Raw genomic sequence first — 20,349 nt, forward strand, 5'->3', positions numbered from 1 at the left:
CTCTTGCTGTTTTAGAAATCATCCAGCCTCCTTCACAGTTGTGTTTGAAATACTGGCTCTTCATGGGGCACATGGTTTTCAGTGCTGGAGCCTTTCTCACCACTGCATTTCATGAACTTGACAGGTTTCATAAGAAGAGACTGTAGACCCAGCCCAGAGAAGCTCATTTTGTCCTAGTTGCAAGTGTTATCAAATGACTCCACCAAGGGAATGCAAAATGAATTACTCTAATTGCACTAGAAGCATAATGTGAAGTTTGTATTTCACCCTTTGGCCCCTGGGAGAGAAAAATGTCACTGACTTTAAATTGCTTTTCCATTTTCCACATAGCCCCAGTTTCCAGTGCTAGCAAAAAATTGCCATTGGGAACATAATGTATGCTGACATGGGCCTACATGTATTTGTATGTTTTCTCATCTGTGCGGCAAAATTAAAAACTGGATGGCATGAAGAAGTGGGTAGAATCCCTTGTATTACATGAGACTTTGTTGCCTCCAAGCTCTATGATCTGGAGCCAGTAATTTAATGATCATAATCCGGGGTCAGCAGGTGCAGGCCATGGGCTGAACACAACCCTTAGCCTAATTTTGTATGTCCTGTGAACTAAGAATGGCTTTTACATTTTTGAAGCGATGTTTAAAAAATAAATTAAAAAAAAAAAACAGGGAAACTAGACAACATGGAACTATGTGTGCCCCTGAAGCCTAAAATATTTACTATCTGGCTCTTAATGGAAAAGATTTGCTGGTCTCTAATAATAATACTAATAATAGTAGCAGCAGCAGCAGGAAAATAGTTTATATTGTATGTCAGACACTGTTCAAAGTGCTTGATATGTATTATCTCATTTAACTCTCACAAGTCTGTGGGATAGGTATTATGATTATCCTCATTTTACAAATAAAGACGCCCAGAGAGGTTGAGTAACTTGACTTTTCCAAGGCCATACGTCCAGTAAGTGGTGTTTTGAGCCCAGGCAGTGGCTCTCTCTAGTGCTCTAGATCCTGAATTCTACCACCACCCTGTGCTGCAATTCACAGTTGGCTTCTTTTTCTTTTTCTCTTTTTTTTTCTGAGGCAGAGTCTCACTCTGTCCCCCAAGGCTGTAATACAGTGGTGTGTTCTCAGCTCACCACAACCTCTGCCTCCAGGGTTCAAGTTATTCTTGTGCCTCGGCCTCCCAAGTACCTGGGATTACAGGTGCATGCCACCACGCCCAGCTAATTATTGTATTTTTAGTAGAGACCGGGTTTCACCACGTTGACCAGGCTGGTCTCAAACTCCTGGCCTCAAGTGATCCACCCACCTCGGCCTCCCAAAGTGTTGGGATTACAGGCGTGAGCCACTGTGCACAGCCAGTTGGCTGATTTAGCTTATCTGTATAAAAACTGGGGCAGGGAGTGGGGGGAACAGCCTCTTTCACCTGTAACACTGTGTGATGTTAATGTACTTTTTAGGCAAATGTTTTAAGATCATTATCTGTGGGAGCTATAGTCATACAGTAGTACTGCCCGAATTAGTGGCCTGAAAAAAGGATTCCTTAAAAAAGTCCACATATAAAGGGGGTTCTTTGGTCAGCTAAGCATGAGAAAGCCTTTAGACAGGTTTCTTTATGGTAGCGCTTTCAGAAGAAGTATTTCTTTTTTTTTGGAGGAGCTGGGTCTCAGATATATTTGAGTCTTAGCGCTTTACTCTTTTTTTTTTAAGTTTTAGGGTACATGTGCACAACGTGCAGGTTAGTTACATATGTATACATGTGCCATGTTGGTGTGCTGCACCCATCAACAGAAGAAGTATTATTCTTACGTGGATCTTAGCAAGGAAGAAAGCTATTCAGCTGTTTCCTAAACTTTTTTTTTTATTTTTTGATGGGACACCATTAACATCTTTCAGAACCAGTGTGGCACTGAATAAAAGTCAGTAAATTATATCATAGAGGCATTATTCAGCTCAATATTTTTCTAGAAGTATCAAAACAATGATGTAATCTAAGGATTCGTTTATTCATATTTACCATAAATATTCTATTTATTTTCCCTGTTTTTCCACTTCCACTTGTCTTCACTCCTCACTGTTTTCTGCTGTGTGTGGGGAGACTTTACCTTAAAAGATAGAGAACCAGGTAATGAAACTCAATCCCACCGATTTAGTTTCCTTTTAGTAGCTCTTATATTGAAAGTCCTATTTAGTTTATAGAATTACCTATAGATTTGATTTGCTTGAACTAAATTGGTTGATGCTGCCTAGTTAAGAGTTAGACAAAGGCTTCTTGATTGATTATGTTGATCTCAGACTAAGCAGGTATGATTGTCATCAAGTTGAAATACTATTTACTTTGGCATGACTTAATTTGCCAACATTGTCAACAGGTACATGTCAGGAAGAATGTGACCTTGGGGGTGATAAATACAGGCCATCAACTAAAGAAACAACTTTATGAACACCTTTTAATTCACCAGCTGTTTACTCATCCCATACCAACAGAATTTTACAAATTTGACTGAGTTGAGTCCAAAAGTAATGCTGTCAAAAAACTAATGGTTGCTGACTGGCTTAAGATGATGCTTTTGGTTTTCTCAACATTTTAAAATCCCTCCGTTCTTCTAGAGCTCTCCATTTGGATGCCAAATAATGTTACATAAAATAAACCAAAAATCTGATTTTCTTTTTGAAAGATTTCTGGGGATGTAGGAATGTAGTTGGTCTGTGGACTTTCAGGCACTAAAGAACATCATGTGTTGTATATCTAAATCAGAAGCACAAGTGAATATAGGCATTAATGTAAGTATACTCTACGTATACATTTTTCCCTCCTGATCTTTAGTGTCCATAACAGTATGTTTATTGTAGTAGATATTTGGAAATAGATGCAGTTATTTGTGACAAGATTCTATAGATCCAATAGGACATTGCTACAGGGTATCTATTAATATATAGTATCAGGCTTAGGCAATGCAAAAATTGTGTCTAAGGAATGCTAACAAAGCCATTTGGTATGGAAGTTTGGGACTGCAGCTTCTGAACAGCACAGGTGTCCTCTTTTTCTTGTGACTATTCAGAGGCCCTTTTTGACCTAACTGGCCAGTGTTGTCAAGATAACCAGCAAGGCTGATAGACTGTTTTGACTCTCTGGGAGTGACTAAATTAATTTTGTCTAGGAATGTATAAATATTATCCTCACCCATTCAATTATCTCTTTCAAACATAGCCACCCATACTCATAGATGGTAGCTTATTTCTTGCACAAATACTCATTCACCATGCTCTGAGGGTTATTTAAGAATCATATGATTTAATTTTGTCTAGGAATGTATAAATATTATCCTCACCCATTCAGTTCTATCTTTCAAATACAGCCTCCCATACTAATAGACGGCAGCTTATTTCTTGCTCACATACTCATTCAGCATGCTCTGAGGGTGATTTAAAAATCATATGACACTTAATATATTTCTTCTTTCACTTTCATCAACTTTACTCTGTAGCTTCAGACTGTGTCAAGAAAAAGAGGCCCCAGTTGCTCTCTTTTTCCCCCTTTCAGTTCTTCTCTTTTAGAATTTGAAAACTTTATGAGGATTATTATCGACTTCCCAAGGGCTTTTGAAATTAATGTTGGGTTGTCTTTTTAATTTTTGTGGGGGCAAAAGTCCTGTTGCTTTTTAGCCACCAGTTTCAGAAGTAGGTTGCTGTCAGTCGTTATCACAGGCTCACTGATGTAGCTTTCTATCCTGGGTTTATCAACTGGACTTGTGTAGGATGGCAGCTTAGCTCCTTTATTATGCAGGAAAGTCTTCACTGTCTTTTTTCTTGCACTCGTCTTTCTTGCAGCAACAGTTCATGGTGAATTGCCCTCTTGTCCCATGGGCATGTGGGCGTTTCCAACACTGACATTGATATCTTGTGAGACTAACACTTAGTACCTGCACTTGTGTGTCCTTGGTGGAGCCAGGAGAAATCAGCTGACATGAAAGAGAGAACTTGTTTAATTTTTACTTCTTAACATGATTTAGAAGTTGGTCTGTTATACAAACAAACATTAGTGGTTTTGTTCCTTTTTAATTTTAGGCTGGATTTAGTGTCCTAGATGAATACCTTTGAAAGACAAAATGTTCATTTCAATTGTCAAGTCCTGCCTGTACCATCAGCTTCTCCACTCTCCACCTCTGCCACTGGGGTTTTATAATTCCCAGGCCTCAGACCTGGACCAAATGCTGTGGGAATGGGGACTCAGGCTTTGGGAACACTGGCCCTTAGCGTCTGGCTCCTCCTGCTGCTCTGCTGGCTCTGGCCTTGGTCCTTAGGTCTGGACTGGACAGTTGGTGGCCCAAGTCATGTTCTGATGTACCCCAATTTTAAGAAGTAGACCTCTGTCTGGTTTCTGTACTGGCCCAAGTCATGTTTTGATCATGTACCCCAATTCTAAGAAGTAGACCTGTGTCTGGTTTCTGTACTGAATCATCTAGTAAGAGTTATCCCAAGAAGCCCAGATCTTCCAGACCAGAACTATCTCAAGCAGGAGGAGCTGTAACTTCCAACAGTCTTCCTCTGGGCCAGCTCCCTGCTGCCTGATGAGATCCTGGAAATCACCAGCTCCCGAATTTCCTGTGGCTGTGAAATATCCTCTTACCCAACCTCCCTACGGCTGCCTGCATTGCTTTTATGTTGCCTGTAACTTTCTTTCAGATACTTCAACACATGCAGTGGGGTGTGTGTGAATTTTCATCCAAAACCAGGGAATGAGAATTTAAAATTTTAAATGCTCACCCTAAAGGTAGGTAGTTAGCGTTTGAAAAATTTGAATCAAAGCTTAAAGATCAATCATTATATATAAATTATAGCTCAATAAAATTAATTCAAAATAAAATAAAACAAGCCTACCCTCCAGTGGCCACCTACACATCCCCTTCAGTTAATTTTCTCTCTCATTAGCACCAGGTGCTCTGATACTAGCCTCCTGGAGTGGTTGCTACATGATAGACACCTGGAGGCTTGTTAAAATGCAGATTACTGGGCCCTGCCCCCAAGTTGCTGATTCTGTAGATTTGGGATAGGGCCTGAGAATGGGCACTTCCGGTAAATTCCTACGAGATGCTCAACCCGCTGATCAAGGGAACCACACTTGAGAACCTCTGGCATAATGCAGACTGGAACTACCTTTTCTTTGGTGGAGTTCTTCATGGTATTCAAGATATGCAATTTGTGTAGAAATAAGGTACAAGCCCTGGTATCCTTGTGAGCCTAGGGCACAGGAATCTGGCAAGCCCAAATGCCTGCCTGGTATCTGTTGGAAGCTTGTTAGAAATGCAGAATCTCAGTGCAGATGCCAGGCTTACTAAATCCAGCTCTGTGGTTCACAAATGCCCCCAGGTGATCCAAATGCACATTAAAGTTTGAGAAACACCTGTCCAAACCAAATTTAGTTCACATCATCTAGTTCAATTGTCCTCAACTATAGGTTCACGTTAGAGTTACCTGCAGTGTTTAAAAAAGCAGATTGAAAGACAGCCCAAGTACAATTCTAATTATTAGTTAGAATCTCTAGGGTGAGACCCAGGCTTCTGAAATGTCTTATAAGTCCCCCAGGTGATTCTAATGTACCACAGGTGCTGGGAACTACTAGTCTAGTCTCTCTAAGTGCTATCCGCATAGTTCTTTTAACAATGTACTAGCTGGAAATGTCTTCCCTTTAGCCTGCCCTCAAAGTTAAATACTGACAATTTAATGCCAACTAAACCTTCTCCTAATTCAAATGAAATGATTTCATTTGCCATGCTTTTTAAAAATTTTTTTATTTTTTATTTATTATTATTATTATTATACTTCAAGTTTTAGGGTACATGTGCACAACGTGCAGGTTTGTTACATATGTATACATGTACCATGCTGGTGTGCTGCACCCATTAACTCGTCATTTAGCATTAGGTATATCTCCTAATGCTGTCCCTCCCCCATCCCCCGACCCCACAACAGTCCCCAGAGTGTGATGTTCCCCTTCCTGTGTCCATGTGTTCTCATTGTTCAATTCCCATCTATGAGTGAGAATATTCGGTGTTTGGTTTTTTTGTCCTTGTGATAGTTTACTGAGAATTGTGATTTCCAATTTCATCCATGTCCCTACAAAGGACATGAACTCATCATTTTTTATGGCTGCATAGTATTCCATGGTGTATATGTGCCACATTTTCTTAATCCAGTCTATCATTGTTGGACATTCGGGTTGGTTCCAAGTCTTTGCTATTGTGAATAGTGCCGCAATAAACATATGTGTGCATGTGTCTTTATAGCAGCATGATTTATAGTCCTTTGGGTATATACCCAGTAATGGGATGGCTGGGTCAAATGGTATTTCTAGTTCTAGATCCCTGAGGAATCACCACACTGACTTCCACAATGGTTGAACTAGTCCACAGTCCCACCAACAGTGCAAAAGTGTTCCCACCCCTCCACATCCTCTCCAGCACCTGTTTCCTGACTGTTTAATGATTGCCATTCTAACTGCTGTGAGATGGTATCTCATTGTGGTTTTGATTTGCATTTCACTGATTGCCAGTGATGATGAACATTTTTTCATGTGTCTTTTGGCTGCGTAAATGTCTTCTTTTGAGAAGTGTCTGTTCATATCCTTCGCCCACTTTTTGATGGGGTTGTTTGTTTTTTTCTTGTAAATTTGTTTGAGTTCATTGTAGATTCTGGATATTAGCCCTTTGTCAGATGAGTAGGTTGCGAAAATTTTCTCCCATTTTGTAGGTTGCCTGTTCACTCTGATGGTAGTTTCTTTTGCTGTGCAGAAGCTCTTTAGTTTAATTAGATCTCGTTTGTCAATTTTGCCATGCTTTTATAGACTCATAAGAGGAAACATGTTGGTGGTGATTTATCTACAGTCCCTATTTATTTTAGAATCTGAGGCACTGGCTATATGTCGTGGCAAGCTAAAACTCAAATGCCTTCATGAAACTAAATTTCTAGCTTAAGATGAAGGTGTAGTTCCTGCACTGAATAGCCTTCATCTGTAGATTTGTGAAATGTTGCAGTTTTACATCTAAGCACCTTATAAGGAATTCTATCTTAGACAAGATTAGATCCTGTGGCAATCTTTACTTGAAAAGCTTCATAGTTTGCTCCAAGTGCATGGAAATGTGTCTTATTTCTCTTGAATGCCCTTTAGGTCTTAACAGAATTCACAGTGCCAAGGAGTCAAAAACTATATTTCAAATTATATACATTCCTGACATATTATTTGAGCAGATTAAAACTGATTGATAGAGCAATTTAGGCACCTTGAAAGTAGCTACTTGAAAAATGCCAACTTTTTCTTATCTCCATTCACTTAAACAAAAATGGGCCAGGTGCAGTGGCTCATGCCTGTAATCCCAGCACTTTAGGAGGCCGAAGCAGATACATAGCTTGAGCCCAGGAGTTTGAGACCAACCTGGGCAACATGGCCAGACCCCATCTCTGCAAAAAATACCAAAATTGGCTGGGTGTGGTGGCTCACACTTGTGGTCTCAGCTTCTGGGAGGCTGAGGTGGGAGAATCATCTGGACCCAGGGAGGTCAAGGCAGCAGTGAGCCTTGATTGTGGCCACTGCACTCCAGCCTGGGCAACAGAACAAAACCCTGTCTCAAAACAAATAGAAAAGTAAAACAAGAAAACAACAAAATTAATTGATCTAGATTTGTGAGTTGTCGATACCAAGAAGTTCCCATGTTTTAAATATTTCAGATGGCCCCGTCATTGATTATTCTCACAGCTCAGACATAGGGAAGATGAAAGCTGCTGCCTATAGCGTCTTGCATCCTCTTGCTTCCACATACAAGAAATGTGAACTTCAATCCCCTAAAAATGTGCAGGTCAGAGTTTCCATTCTAGTGAACACATTTGTTCAGCCCAGGTGGGGTGGGACATGACAAAAACCAAGAGTGGGTCTAGAACCATGGGGCTCTTCCCAGGGCTATCACTATGAGATAGAATATCCTGTGTGTAGTCACTCTCAGAAACAGCAGCTCCCTTAGGAAACTGCTGTGTCCTGAATGTTTGTGTCCCACCAAAATTAATAAACTGAAATCCTACCCTCTAAGGTGATGGCATTAGAGGATGGGGCCTTTGGGAGGTGATTAGGTCATGAGCGTGGAGCCCTCAGGAATAGGATTAGTGTCCTTATTTTAAAAAGGTACCAGATAGCCCCCTTGCCCTTTCCACTGCATGAGGACATAGCTAGAAGGCACTACCTATGAACTAGAAAGCTGCCACTGAATCTGTTGGTGCCTTGATCTTGGATTCTCCAGCCCCCAGAACTGTGAGAAATAAATTTCTGTTGCTTATAAGCTACCCATATATTGTATTTTGTTGTGTGTCAAACAAAGACAAAAACCAAACTCACATCTTATATGGGCAGTGGAAGGAGAACTCCAAGTTGAGGGGGGCTGCTCTTTTAGACCTATGATTCTCAAATTCTCATGTGCACACCAGTCATCTGGGGATCATGCTAAAATGCAGATTCTGATTCCATGGTTCTGGGATGAGACCTGGGACTCTGCATTCCTAACAAGCTCCCAGATGATGTTGATGCTGTTGGTCTTGGGGCCCTTTGAGTAGTAAGGGTTTGCAACAGTGCTTCTTAAATGTGTGTGTGCAAAAGAATCACATGGAAGGCTGATTAAAACGTGGATTCCTATTTCCCATCCTGAAGATTGATTCAGCCGGAGGCCTGATAATTTGCATTTTAACAAGTTCCCAGGTGATCCTGATGCTGCTGGTCCCCAGACTACATTTTAATAACAAGCCTCTAGTTAACTTTTGAACAACTTAATTAAGATACCTTCACTAGTAGCCTCTTCTGTGAAAATAGAGAGCCAAACATCAAAAGATGAAGGAGGATGCTACTGAGTCCCTTTGGAGAAAATTACGTCACAAACTTGGAGAGTGCCACAGGGTCTCTGTTCATTTTTCCATTGACAATATGCTTCTTTGACTAAAGACTAAAAATAATTCTTCAGGATCAAAACCTAGAGATAAGATTGGAACTCTAAGATTGGAAGTAGTGCTGCCTGATGAATAATAGGACTAGTTATTTTAGGATGATGGACCAGCCTATGCCTAGTGAAAGCTTAGAAATACCAATAGCAGACTGGGCACGGTGGCTCACGCCTGTAATTCTAGCACTTTGGGAGGCCAAGGCAGACAGATCATCTGAGTTCAGGAGTTCAACACACCCTGGCCAACATGGTCAAACCCCCTCTCTACTAAGAGTACAAAAAAAAATTAGCCGAGAGTGGTGATGGGCACCCACAATCCCATCTACTCATGAGGCTGAGGAAGGAGAATCGCTTGAACCTGGGAGGTAGAGCTTGCAGTGAACCGAGATCCCACCACTGCACTCCAACCTGGGCGACAGAGCAAGACTCCATCTCAAAAAAACAACAAAAAAAGGAAATACCGAAAGCAAAATGTTATTGGTGGCCAATTCTTAATATACGTCATGAGATTTGGGGTGATGTTTACTTCTTACTGTGTATTTCTTTGCTTTACACTTTCCTGTGAAGCATATTTAAATATTGTTTTCATAAACTGGGGGAAAAACCCTAACCAATATTTTTAAAAGAAAAAAGTAAAATATATGCTCAGTGTAAGTTCATAGTATTTTTGGTTTGTGTTTGTTGTATCTGTGTCTCTCTGCGTTTGTATTTTCATGGGAAAGGGATTATTTTTGTCTATGTCAGTCCTAATGTTCCCGGGGCAAAGGTGATAGATGGGTAAGAGCAAGGTCTAAACATATGCCTGGAAGTTGGACAGGGCCTGGGGTGGTGAAAATAAATTTAAGGAGTCCCAGAGGAGAGGTCAAAAGCTCCAGGAGAGAATTAGAGGCAGCTTCTCTTTCTCTCCTTGCCCTCCAAACAATTCAGCACAAGCCCTCAAGTCCCTTGAAGAGTCTTTCTTTCCCCCTTCTTAGAAGGGCTGAAACACACTTTAAGTTAACTTAGGAATGGTTAGAAAAGGTTAAAAAAATGGGAGAACAGTAGCAATTAACAAGCTGCTAGGGAAACAGGGAAACCGTGCTGATCCGAACATCAGAGCCGACCTCCTGTGGTCTGGTTCCCTAGCACCCAGGCTCAGGCTTCGGCTTGGGGTGGCCGGACCAGAAGGAAAGTGCCCAGTGTGGCAGAAGTCATCTCAGGAGCATGTCGCCATCCAGCCAATGACTTGTGTTCCAAGGACTGGAAAATGCACTTCCTGGACACTATGTAGATGATTACCACACGAGCTTATTTTCAGCAATTCAAAAAAGAATCTCCAATTCGTGGTTTATTGCTTCTGTTAGTCTGGAAATGGTCAAACAAGTTGATAGGCGTCTAGTTCACGCCTGGTGTAACTTTCCAACAAAACTCCAGGGCTCTACTGACACCTGCTGGCATTTCATCTACTTTATGTTTAAAAAAAAACCAACAAGACAAAGAAGCATTAATATTTTTCCTGCAGTCCTTTGCCCTTGTTATGTTACTTGTACTTTACCTGAACGATAATAGAAGGGGCCTTTACCATGTCGTGAGGAGAGAAGTGTGGGCAAGCCATTGGGTGAAAATAAAAATCCCCAACACGAAGAAGGTACCACAGAGCTCTTGTTGCCTGTCTGCCCTGCACCAGCTGCTCTGTGACCTTAGGCAAGGCCATTGACCTCACTTTCATCATTGCAAGAAGAAAGAGGCAGCAACCTTCCCTCCCAGTTCCCTTTAGGGCTTCTGAGGATGCTGGTGGCATTTCCTACTAACTAAAGCATGGGCCCTGTCACTGGAGTGATGGCCTTAAAGGTCACTCTCACTGACCTTTCCATCACAATAAACAAGATTCCTTGCCAGCGTTGTATGTTCAAAAGATGGATGAAAGTTATTTAAGCCTCTTGAAAGTGCACCATCTCTGTAATTTATTTCGACAAACAGCTAAATTAGAATGATCAGAAAAAGCCCAGTGAACAGTCTCAGAAATTGTCCACTTTTTTTTTTGTCCTAGGAAACTATGGACTTTGTTTTGTGTTTTAGAACATGTAATAAGCCTGCAGGTTGAGAAAATGCATCCCAGTTAATGCCAACCCAATTATTTGTGCTTTTTCTGTCTATTCTTGGGAAACTCTGTGTGGGCCTGTGGTTTGTTAGGTCAATAACAGGATATTTGATAGTCTGCAGGGAGTTATAGTCCATATTTAGCCTGACAGAGGAAGTGAGTTCTGCTGATGAAAAATAATTGAGGCATTTCTTTAATTCTACTATTTCATTTCTTCATCTTCCTTCAGAATCCTGACCCCACTATGATGCTTGCTGAGGCTTTCGATGCTATTTACAGCTCTGCTTTTGCTAGTCACAAAAGAAAATTTACCTCTTATAACCCCTAAGTCTTCCCTCAGAAAACTGTTAGGTATGACCAGGATCAGTAAAAACTGTTAGATTCACACCCATTAGTTTGGCTACTACTTAAAAAAAGAAACAAACAAACAAAAAAACCCAGAAAATATCAAGTGTTGTTGAGGATGTAGACAAATTAGAACCCTGAGCAAAAGGGTTCCCTTGTTGCATTTGCAGTCCTTTGTTGGTAGGGGAAAAATGGTATGGCCACGATGAAAAACAGTATGGTATTTCCTTTAAAAATTAAAAAATAGAATTACTATATGATCCAGAAGTTCCACATCTGGTTATTTATCCATAAGAATTGAAAGCAGTAACTTATTTGTGTATCAATATTCATAGCAGACATGCAATTCACAATGGACAGGGAATCCATCAGAGGCGAATGGATGAGTATATTATTCAGCCTTTAAAAGACAAGAAATTCCGACACATGGTAGAGCATGGATGAACTTTGAGGACTTTATGCTAAGTGAAGAAAGCCAGTCACAAAATGACAAATTCTGTATGGTTCCACTTATATGAGGCACCTAGCATAGTCAGAATCACAGAGACAGAAAGGAGAATGGTATTAATATTTATCAAGGGCTGGGAGGAGGGGGAGATGGGGAGTTATTTAATGGATATGGAGTTTCAGTTTTGCAAGATGAAAAGAGTTCTGGAGATGGCTGGTTATGTTGGTTGCATAACAACATGAATGTACTTACTGCCACTGAATTTTTCATTTAAAAATGGTGAAGGTGATAAATTTTATGTTATGTCCATTTTTAACACAATTAAAATTAAAAGGTTAAACAGCAAAAAACAAAACAAAACAAAACCATACTCTGTTAGAACGCAGTCATCACCTTTGCCCTTACAGAGATTAAATTGCTTGACTTTTTAAAACCTCGTTCTACTGGGCAGTGCTGTCCAACAGTCCCATCTGTGATGATGGAAATTATCTGCACTGTCTGAGCCATCAACCCCATGTTGGTGTTTAAGCATGTAAAATGTGATTAGTGCAAATGAGACACTGAACTTTATATTTATTAAATTTAAATAGCCATATGTGTCTAGTGGATACCATACTAGACAGTGCATATAGAGTATACGTCTATATTACTATCTATTCCAAGATATTTTCCCTTCCTCAGCACTAAGCCGTAAATCTAAGCAGTCAGGCTGTAAACCTAAGAAGGTAAGGAATCAGCTTATGTGTGGGCCACAGTTCTATTTAACCCAAATATCAATTTGCTACGAAGTGTTTTGCCGAGGGTATGATTCTTTTATGGCATTCATTGGCATCAGTTTTTGGACCCAAGGGCAGAGTTGGCCTTAATTCATGGGCTGAGCTTTTCTAGTAAATGCCCTTTTAGAGACCCAAATTCCTCTACTGCCATGCACAATCTCCCTTCACTTGTCCTTGTAAAACCGTGGAGTGATGGTATGAACTACAAGTGAGGTCCAAGTCCTTATACAGAAATTATGTGAGCACATCGCTGTTTGCTCTGATCACCCTGGCAATGAAAGAATGTTTTACTTTTTAAGGCTTTGCTGGAAAACATAGTTAGGTAAGATATGTAACAAACTCTTAGATTGAAAGGATCACACAATAAAATTGATGAACCCCTATTCATTTATCCTCTAAAGTGAAAATAGTTAAATATGTCATGTATTTTATAATGCTGGTTGGAAATAATTAAGATTGCCAGCAACTGAAAAAGGGCTTATATTTAAACAAGCTGCAAATAGAAAGCTTCACAAGTCAATCAGTGGGCAACATTCCTTTGTGGCAGCCCAAAGTTTAATGGCACAATAGATGGCACATTTGTCTTCATGGAAAGAATGAAAGCTGTTTATTAAAGAATAAAATATGAGCCTGCAAAATATAGATGGCTGTGTGACAGGAAAGGGACAAAAGAAGAGTTTGTGTTTTTATTACACAAAATGGATACAATCTATCTAATAAAAACTGCTCTATTTGACTCCAGCAGATTTGCTCACCAAGAATATTTTTTCTTTCTCTTTCAGCAATGGGTAGAAGGCCTGAGATCAATCATACACAACTTCAGGGCCAACAACGTCAGTCCAATGACATGCCTCAAGAAACAGTGAGTGTTGTTTGCATTACTCTTTTTTCTTGGCAGTTATCAAACAAATGGTCAGATGAAGAGATGAAGGCTAGGTGGTTCCTTCCTCCAAATTCCTGCTTGCCTTTCCCTCCATGCTCCTGACCTTGGAGTTGACCAACACACACCTGTACTCTTCATACCACGTAGAAAGGCATGCATGATAAACCCATAGCCCAAAACCTATATGAAAAGAACAGTTGATGGTCAAAGGACACTGGAACCTCAGTCACTCTGTATCCTGTCAGTTGTGGGTACTGGCTTTTGTGTCCCCAGATTGAGTTTTCTGATAGACAGCTCTGCATGTCTGGAGCCATCGCTGAGTGCTGGGGTAATTCTATCCTCTGCTGCATAAAACTGAGAAATGAGGAGTGTGACCAAGAGAAGCACTTGCCAATGCACCTGTGCTAGGGTGAAAAAGAAGCCTCAGCCCCAAGTGCAGTGCTCCTTGTTTAGCACACCATCAGGGATCCAAAGATACCTCTGAATTTTTTTCTGTAGGATTCAGTTATTTAAAGATTTGATCAAGGATCCAATGGTGATTTCCAAATTTATTTTTTCCATGAAAGAAGGAATTACTCCAGCTTACAGTATCTGAAATCCAGATGAGTACTACAGTGGTGGATTTAAACCCTACCCAAGTTAACCTTTCAAGGTGACATGAAAATCACCCACAAAGGAATCCTAGCCAAAGTCAAACATCAGCCAGTTTGAAAAGCAGTGATCCATGAAGGTGGGGGCCATCTGCCTTCACAGGGCCATTGGCAGGCAGTTGTGAGGTGCCAAGGGGAACCATGTTGAGAAATTGCAGGGATAAGCCTGTATCTCTCAAAATTATGCCCCAGCACCAAGAGTGTGATTCATCATACTCACTTGGCAACGGGCCACGAGGTTAGTCCTAAAGGTACTGTCATGTCTTATCTTCTGGTCATTGTGGCAGGTGCTTACAGGTGTGGTCTCTAGGCTATAAATCCCGGCTTCACCATGGCAAATTCTTACACTTGTGCCTCACTGTCCTCATCTGTGAATCAAAATTACCATGCAGATGAAATTGGAAAGTATTCATTATTCAGTACTACTTATCTTGTTATGGTATCCCTCCAATTTTCTTTCACCCTTTTAGTGGAGGAAAGTTATTTAGTCTTATCTATTTCTATGTGTTGTGCAGCTGCTTCTCCTTTTCCTCTGCAGTTGCCCTGGCATGTGTTTTTAAAGAGAAACCCAGTGGATATTCTGATGTAACGACTTCAGGCACTGATAGTCCTAAAGGGTCAAAAACTTTTAGAAGGCTTGCTTATACCTGAGTGACACAAATATCTCTATCTGACATGAGATCTAACAACATCCTGCCCAGATCCCTTTATGAAGCTGGTGTTCACCCAGCCATCATCTGCCATGAGAATGGGCTCACCAAGGCCTCAGACCTGTCCACTTCTTCAGAGCATTGCCGTCTGCTGAAGGGGAGCTTCCATTCCTGGAAGATTATACTCTTCCCTCCTCCAGGAGGAAGTCACATGAGTTCCAGCTAAATCAAGCTCCATCTGAAACCACAACTTTGTTTAACTCTTTTTTCTGCTCAGTCTCCTCTCACTCTCTTCATCCCTAAAACATCCCGTTATTAAAGTAGTTAGTGGTGCTTCTACGAAACTTAAGACAGAAACTTTACTAAATCATCATGTTCTGCAAATTGTTAGCACATTATTGATTGGAAACAGGAAGAATGGGAGTCATTAGCTAAGAAAAGTCCTAGCTCCAAAGTACAGATAAATGTTCTGAGTCTCCTAAAAGCCTGGGGAAAGCAAGGAATTTTTCACCATCAATTTGAGTTGATGAACTAGTCTTACCACTGGAAATTAAGGAGGCGCCCATGTGATCAGTTCTTCGCAGCACTAGGAGCTGGGAGTGATGAGTCCTCATGAATCCTCAAGACAAGGCTGGCTGGTGTCACCGTGCAGTTGCATTTCCCACCACCTTAATATATTATTACAGAGCAATAATCGAGCAGACCAATCACAAATAAGTACCAACAATGTGTTTTGCTCAGTGGAAGCACCCAGTCATCTCATTTAGCTAGGGTTGCCAGATAAAATAGAGGACACTTAGTTACATATGAATTTTAGTTAAGAAACAAAAATATTTTAGTATAAGTATATCCTATGGAATGTTTGGAACATACTTACAGTAAAAGAAAATTACCTGTTGTTTTTCTGAAATTCAAGTTTAACTGAGAGCTCTATATATTTATGTGCTAAATCTGACAACCCTAAATTCATCTTATAGCACATAATTGTCTGATTTTCAGAACCAATGTTCTTGATTTAAATGAACTTTCTTTTAAAGTTCTTAACAGAATTGAAGCTGCTCCCTCTAAGAAACATTAAGGCAATGTTATTGCTATTGTTTTGCAGCTGGATGAAATTGGCATTTATGACCAACACAAATGGTAAAATTCCAGTTAGGAGGTAAGTAATCATTCCTATCTGCTGTCCGTGTCCCGGGTCAACGCTTGTGATCCCAAACCAAAGAGAGAACCCTTCACAAGTATTTGTGTGTTAAATGCTTTAAAGATATTTCTGGAATCTTAGTTTCAATTGCTTTGACAAATGCTATATTCAGTTTGTAAAAATCATTTATGGAAGTAAAACTGCATTTTTTTGGTCAAAATAGGTGGCAAAAGAGGTACTTTGACAATTTAAAGAACATCAGAAAATGTAGAACTGTTTTTTAAAATCGGCAAATAAGTGGTTTTTAGGATTTATGTTTCTTTTGCTTATTTGCCATGAGAAACTGTTAGCTAAACTTAAAGATTTTATTGTGCACCTATTGTGGAAGGGTGTGGACCGTGTCTTGAGAAGTGTGATGCCTCTGAACAGAGCATTTTCATTCTGGGCTTTGCTGCTCCTCTGGTGCTCAGGGCAGATGGGGATCCTTCTCTGGCTTCGTGCTGCCTACTCTCTACGTGTACTGTAACTGACACCACACACTCTGTGGAGCTATCCTTTCCACCTTTGCCCTGATGCAGGTAACAATGACAAAGAATAAAAAGGCTTGAGGCAGGGCATGGTGGCTCATACCTGTAATCCCAGCACTTTGGGAGGCCGCAGCGGGTGGATCACAGGTCAGGAGATCAACACCATCCCGGCTAACACAGTGAAACTCCGTCTCTACTAAAAATACAAAAAGAAAAAAAAAGTTAGCCAGGTGTGGTGGCAGGCACCTGTAGTCCCAGCTACTGGGAGGCTGAGGCAGGAGAATGGCGTGGAACCTGGAGGCAGAGCTTGCAGTGAGTCGAGATGGCACCACTGCACTCCAGCCTGGGTGACAGAGTGAGACTCCATCTCAAAAAAAAAAAAAAGACTTGAGTGGAATCAAGAATAAAGAAAACATGGACAGGATACATCCTCCACATGTGTTCTTTAATACTTAGGTGGACAGATTTCACCCTCTGAGGATTCCCCATGCATCCCTCTTTTCTGCTTCTCACTTCCTTCCAGGGGTTAGGGTTTACACATGGTCTCTGGGTACAGTTGGAAACTCTTTCCACAGTAGTGATGGGAATTCTTTACCAAACTCTCCAGTACCTTTTTGGTTGGTGTTTGTTTTAAGCATTCATGGAAATTCCAGAAGCTGGGCTGGGCCCCAGGGCATCTGCTTTTCACATGAAGACAGGCATGTATCTGGATTCGTGAACCTAAGCCCACAACCAGAATCAAACATGGGTTCCTCAGATGCCAACTCTCTCTTCCAGGGTTCTCCAGACTCAGGTTCATGTTCACTTCTCTGGACACCACTTTAGCAAATACGCAAATCAACAAATAATAACAAACAAAACCCAGAACTACTGGGTGGAATCCTGTCTTAGAACTGATCTGTCTTTCAGAGATAACCAGGTCACCGGGTGCGTAGCATCCGTGTGGATGCATTGAGCAGTGGCATGTGCTGTGGCTCCTGGCATTTCTGACTCTCCTTTGCCTCCTTCCCTGCCCAGCTGCTTCATTCTGCTCTGCAGCTTCCATTCTGCATCCCTGTGAGACTATCTCCATACTCCCTGGACATTACTCTTTTCATATCTAACAGAATTGTCCCAGAAGTCCTCATTTTTCTCAATCTTGTATATTAAACAATCACGACCTAAAGTATCCATGTGACCACTTAAGTGTCGAGAAAATGTAAAGCATAGAAGTCATGAAGACCTTAGATATATATTTTTTTAATTTAACTCTTTATTGAGGGCTTGCTGAGTCACGGACCTCATGCATTTGTTGTGGTCTTTCCAAATCTATCTGTAGGATTCTCTGCTTTTATTTAATAACTTGCTAGCAAGTCAACTTTCTGTCTGCTTTAGAAGATTGAAAAAAGCCCTGTTAGCAGCCTTGACTGATGGTTGTTGGCAGATACTTTATGCTTATCCTTATTTAAAATCCTTTGCTCAGTTGAGTAATAGCAGAACAATTATTTTAATGTATCCCAGTACCCTACAGCTATTGCATTTTTATTTAAAATCAGAGAGCACAAAGCAGTGTGAAGAATAGAAATGTAGGTTGGATGTGTTTTTACATGCCTTACTATCCTGCTTTTTCTTCCAAGATGAGGTTCAGGAAATGGGCAAAGTAGAGACACATAGATTGTGATCAAAGCACTTCTAACCAGCAGTCTTGGTTTCATTTGTATGTATCCTATGAATCAAGTCATTGTCATACAAGCTTTGAAGTTGTTTCTGATTCCAGTGATTTTTATCTAACATGTTCACATACAAAATATTACCACCTTTTTGTAGAAATAGCTTAGATATTTTGGCATCTTCTTTAGCTCTCTTTGACATGGACTCCATGGTGCTTGCCAGTATTAACAGGTGTTTGACACAAGACGGCTGTGATTTGGGGGCAGTTTGTTAGAGTTGATGGAGAATTGATACCATGCCAGAAAAAAAATCAGATAACTCTATTGGTGAATGAGCTTCCAAGAGTTAGTTGGAAATTGTTGTGTATGTTTTAATGGATATGAAGAGTAAACACTTTTAAAATGTTATTTATTCACTATCATTCTGAAGTTTTTAAAATGGAAACTATTAGTGTACTGTCCATAATATTAAAAGAGATCTGGCTTCATAGTGATTACATAGCTTGGGAATGGTTCCTGCTCTTTAGCATTAAACCAAAATTTAATATCCAGGAAATTGCAGGAATAACACATGAAGAAAGTCTTACCTTTTGTCTCCCTCTTCTCTTGTCTTGCTGTTTACATAACCCATGCAGTCTGCCTTTCTCTCAAATTCACAAATTTACACTCAGTGTATCCTCCCACTCAGACCAAAGTTTTGGAAATAACAATTCTCTTTTGCCACCTTCCCTCCTCTCTCGTAACCTGGAGTGAACACCAATGACTAGAAAATTGGGAAGTGAGTAGCCAGACAGTAGTTATGGGCAGGGGCTGGAAGAGATCCCAAGCAAAACGGCTGTGTTAAAGAAGGCTGAGAGCCGCAGGTGCAGTCTTGGAAGCACCCCTATATAATCAGCCCAACCATGTCCTGAAGGCCCAGCAGCCCACGAAGAAGGTATGATGCTGCTGGGGCAGTTGCCCCATCCTTCACTCAAGAGTTCTCTGTAAATTTTAGAACACGGTGTTAAAACCATTGTGTAGATTGCAGACCCTGTTTCAGCTAGCAAAGAGTGGGACTCCCTTAGTTTCTAGGATCGTTGCTGTTTTAGCCACTTGCGAAGTCCCCCGGAATAGAATTTAACCAGGACTCTAATAGGACTGGACACAACTCAGGGGTGTTTGCTTTTGTAGCATTTCTTTTGGGGAATGGGGGTGGTTTAGTTTGATTCAACAAAAACTCATTGAGTACCAGTTAGCTATGAGGCACTAAGCTTATGTGAACATGGGGCTATATAGAGATTTGAGTAAATCACATTCCCTTTGTAAATGCTCTATGTTCCCATGAAACACAGCCACGATATTATCTTGCTTCTTGCCCCCCTCCATCTCCCTTCCCCTTGAGACATTCTTCTACTTTCTATGTGTTGGCACCTGGCCAAACCCTAGCCAAAAGATTCAATTTCTGTGTAGGAAACAGAAGCGATTGGTACCCAGGTTCTGTTTCACCAGAAAGACTCAGTCTCCACACCCGCTGATTTCATGCCCACGTTGATCAGTTTTCATCTTGTTAAGCCAGGCATGTCCAAACCTAACAGAGGCTTCAGTTAGCTGGGATACCCCTGAGATTGCTATGCAGAGATTGTTCTCCTGAGAGCAAATGCCAGATCCTGCCAGAGTCTTACTAGCTAGGTTAACACAAACTTTTTATGAAATAATAGTCACCCTGAACAGCTACTTTCCCCTAAATTAAAAAGGCTAGAAAATTTTTGTCTTACCCCAAATTTAATGTATAAAAATTACCTGAACTCTAGAGATGAAAAATGTAAACATAGCACCCTCTATACTAGGAATCTTAAGCATTTATTGATGTCACACACATTTCCCTCCCGTATTTGTAGATTTGTTAAAGAGAATTCACAGGCCTCCTTATATTTGAATACAACTGTCTCAAGAACTCTTAAAAATGTACTTCTTGAAGTATTCTTGGACCTGGCATGAAACAATAAAGCTGTGAATGAACACATAATTCATTTACCTACAGCTACTTCTTAGTCTATTTTGGGAAGTCCTACTCTGCCACTGAAGTGGTGCTTTCTCCCACTCAGGAAGAGGAACTGTCAGCACTCTCATTCAGAACTTGCCTTCTACTTAGCACGGATGGCGGAAAGTACAAAAATGCTGGGCATGAGATGCTGTTAAAAATCCTTCTGTGCTCACAGGGGAGGCATTCTAAAGCCAGCCCTCATG

General features: G+C 40.7%; 1 protein-coding gene across 11 annotated transcripts in view; it reads left to right on the forward strand.

The window, feature by feature from the left end:
* Window positions 1-20,349, forward strand: part of PLCB4 (phospholipase C beta 4) — a 210,561-nt gene that overhangs the window by 79,336 nt on the left and 110,876 nt on the right. For all 11 annotated transcript variants that reach the window (XR_010154028.1, XR_010154029.1, XM_016937435.4 and 8 more), the window contains 2 exons: window positions 13,406-13,485; window positions 15,912-15,965. Coding sequence is in view for 9 of the 11 variants with exons in the window: in XM_016937435.4 (XP_016792924.1) it covers window positions 13,406-13,485; window positions 15,912-15,965 (134 nt within the window). In the remaining 2 variants the exon portion in view is untranslated. The remainder of the gene's footprint in view (window positions 1-13,405; window positions 13,486-15,911; window positions 15,966-20,349) is intronic.

The sequence above is a fragment of the Pan troglodytes genome, chromosome 21, assembly GCF_028858775.2.
Source record: "Pan troglodytes isolate AG18354 chromosome 21, NHGRI_mPanTro3-v2.0_pri, whole genome shotgun sequence".
Taxonomy (NCBI): Eukaryota; Metazoa; Chordata; class Mammalia; order Primates; family Hominidae; genus Pan; species Pan troglodytes.